The sequence below is a fragment of the Amblyomma maculatum genome, chromosome 10, assembly GCF_055883805.1.
Source record: "Amblyomma maculatum isolate TAMU_Amacu chromosome 10, ASM5588380v1, whole genome shotgun sequence".
NCBI classification, from domain to species: Eukaryota; Metazoa; Arthropoda; class Arachnida; order Ixodida; family Ixodidae; genus Amblyomma; species Amblyomma maculatum.
In genome coordinates, this window is record NC_139353.1 from 44,987,940 (window position 1) to 44,991,145 (window position 3,206).

The 3,206-nt window shown below is 45.1% G+C and overlaps 1 protein-coding gene and 1 non-coding gene across 2 annotated transcripts; one reads left to right on the forward strand and one right to left on the reverse strand.

Moving 5' to 3' along the window:
* Positions 1-840: 840 nt before the first annotated feature.
* On the reverse strand, positions 841-2,083 carry LOC146176319 (glutaredoxin-related protein 5, mitochondrial-like). The gene has a single exon (XM_084582655.1). It carries the CDS (start codon positions 1,870-1,872, stop codon positions 1,390-1,392), a length of 483 nt encoding a protein of 160 aa, XP_084438781.1. The 5' UTR covers positions 1,873-2,083; the 3' UTR covers positions 841-1,389.
* A 363-nt stretch (positions 2,084-2,446) lies between these two features.
* TRNAR-CCU (transfer RNA arginine (anticodon CCU)) lies at positions 2,447-2,519 on the forward strand. Its single transcript has one exon. It is a non-coding gene; the product is annotated as a tRNA-Arg (tRNA).
* Positions 2,520-3,206: the final 687 nt, after the last annotated feature.

Here is a 3,206-nt window from a genome sequence, read left to right on the forward strand (position 1 = left end):
TGGTACTGATTCAACATAAAACCAGCTGGAAGACAGAATATGACAGTAGAAATGAACATAATGCAAGGCTGGTGCTCGTCTCTTGTAATGTGTTCTCTTCCAACTGTTTTCAAGGTGAAGATACATTGAAATGTATTGTTGTCATTTCTGATCTAGTAATGTGACTTTTCTCAAGCCAACGAATTATTTTCTTTGTCAATGATGCATATTTTTCCTGATAAGGCTTCAAATGCTCTCTATCAATTAAGTGCTCTCTTAGGTGGGGTTTCACGACTGCACTGGGCGAGAGACAAGCAAACATGAACATTAGAGATAGGAATTGTTCAGTGCGTTTGCACGGAATAATCACAGTTGTAAAGGCTCGAACAGTTGTCACTGAACAGTAGGTGAGAAGTCTGAAATCGAGATTTGCTTCAACCTTGCCTCACTGGCTGCTTATGTAACAACACAAATGTACTGCATGTAATGAAACCCACATGAGGAGCTATACTTGGTCCTAAGAAAAAAAAAAAAAAAAAAGCCCCAACTTTGGTCCAAATAAAGAACAAAGTAACTCTCAAATTCATCCGACAATGACTAGGGATGGTGTCCTGCACACGTTCAAGCAGCCTCGTGCTTACCACAGGAAAGAAATAATTATGAAAAAAAAAAAAAAACATTAACTAATATTGCACTTGGCAAGTAGAATTTTTTTTTTTTTTTCCATCTTAAGGCGCCGCATCCAGCACCGTAGGCTGGCGCGGGGTGCATTCACGAGTGAGTGAGTGAAAACTTTATTGAATATATATTGAATATATTGAATATATTGAATATACCAACCAAGAAGCGCTCGGACACAAGTTGATGCAAGCAATAGATTTATTTTATCAATGTCTCATACCAGGTACAGGTGAATCACTATGACGATACGTGTACAAGTTGTCTTAAAAATAAGAAAAATAAAGACTTCATGACATACCGCTGAGTCTATGCAAGGTGAAAACAAAATTCAAACCACAAGAAAAGGAACAAAAGAACAGAGGGCGCCGCCATTACCGTGCGTCTCGTAGTCACGTAGCGCCAGACTCACTGCGGCGGCATTTTTAATCTTCGAACACTCAAATGGCCACAACGGTTACCGACAGCACATTTCTCGTTGCACTGACGTTCGCGACAGGTCTCAGCAAACAGAAGAGCCATAATGTGCGTTTTTTAGGCTACAGCCGCCTGCGACATGCGCGAATTCGAAATGCGCTCTTCGCGCAGCATCTAGGACCCGACAGAGACAACTCTGCACGCTCACCGCATGTCCGCACAAGCACCCGATAAGTGGCTAAGAAAGTATTTCACTGCAGCAGCCACAGTCAGTTAATGGCGCGATACGTCACCCTCTACAATCTGCAGCTCGCGCTACCGTTTCTCCTGTTTTTCGTCGGTGGAACCCTCGGCAGACGACGCGGCGTCGACGAGCAGCGACTTGATGCCCACTTTAGCCAGTTCGTCGACTAGTTCGCCGTTCTGGTGCATTTGGAGGAGGATATCGCAGCCGCCGACGAATTGGCCGTCGATGTAAACTTGTGGGATTGTGGGCCAGTTGCTGAAGTCCTTGATCCCCTGGCGAAGGGTCTCGTCTTCGAGCACGTCGTGCGCGCTGTAGTCGACGCCATGCATGCGCAGAACTTGAACTACAGCGTTGCTGAAGCCACATCTTGGGTTCTCGGGAACGCCCTTCATGAAGACGACGACCTTGTCTTCTTTGACGAGCTTGGAAATTTTGTCCGCGGTCGACGCGGTGCAAAGAAGTCGCAGCGGCGACGCTGCCGCTGCTGCCGGCGATCTAAGTAAAGCCGTAGTCGTCGCCAGGCCCAAACGACCGGCAAGGGAAAACGCCATGGTGTTTTCTTGTTCGCTCTTGGCTTGAGGTGGTGTTTGCTTCAGGCGGTGCCGGCGAGCTGCAGTGCGACCAGTCTGCTAGCAACGATAATATCGTCCCCTGTTTCACCTTCGATTAGAGCCTTGCCGTTGTTAGCGGCGCACAACGTGATGCCGCAGAGCAGCCAAGGTGAGCAGCGCTGTCTAAACACTACAATCAGCCGCTGCTACCGCCGCTATTCGCCGACCGTACCGTACCACCGTACCACACCACAAGGTCAAAAACCACAAAAATTTTGTCTTTAATGCAACGTCATTTTAATGTAATTATAAAGCCCTAATAATGTTTTAATGTTAAATTGGAAGCTGAAAATATTTGGAAACTAGTAAAGTGAAAGCCAATATATGGACTTTAGCATGAACGCTAAAATGGCGGCACTTTGTATTTCCCACTTTTATAAACCACGAGCTTTTTAAACTGTGTAGATGTTAAATATGTAAACATTACTAGCTCTTAAAAATCTGAAAACAAAACAAAACACAAAACATTAGCAAAGTATTTTAAATGGCAATGTTCGCGGTCACTAACCGTCTCGCCCTCGTGGCCTAACGGATAAGGCATCGGTCTCCTAAACCGGGGATTGCGGGTTCGAGTCCCGCCGAGGGTAGATTTTTTTCTTTTTTGCAACCCGATTTGCCGTGAATGTTTGTTGTGTAAAAAAATACTACCAGTGCTCTATCCCCTGTGAAAACGTGCGAATGCACTGCTTAGCGTGGTTTTGCTTGCTGGTTTAGCATTGAGAGGCTGCCAGAGTTTGGCCGTTTGGCAAAGTGTTGAGCGTCTTCAGTTCGGTTTTTGAGTTAAAGAAAGGTGCAGTACAGCTAGTGCCTGTCTCACAGCTAGATGGACACCTAAACTTACAATTAACGACATAAAATTTAAGATACATACGTCGTCCGTTTGAATCCCCATCACAAACTGGCCTCCACTTGACTAGCAGATGGCTGCTAATGGGGAGCAAAACGATACGACAACACAACCCTGAGCGCTACACAAAGAATGGTTGCGTCCAAGGAGGTTATACTATAAAACCTCCTTGGTTGCATCAAAATTTTGATACACATCACATTATATCTATTTGCTGCTACTACCTGCAGGCACTTTAATTCTGTGAACGCCACTCAAGAGCCGAGTAAGCTTTTCACCTTAAAACCACAAAGGGCATTGTGGACAGTCATCTTGCAGCTGTTAGACGCAGCATATTTTCAAACTGTAAACTGTACAGTACACCAACTCTGCGAAGTCGTCTGAAAGCGTTTTAAATGGCACTTTCTGCTCTAAAGCATGTATAGTG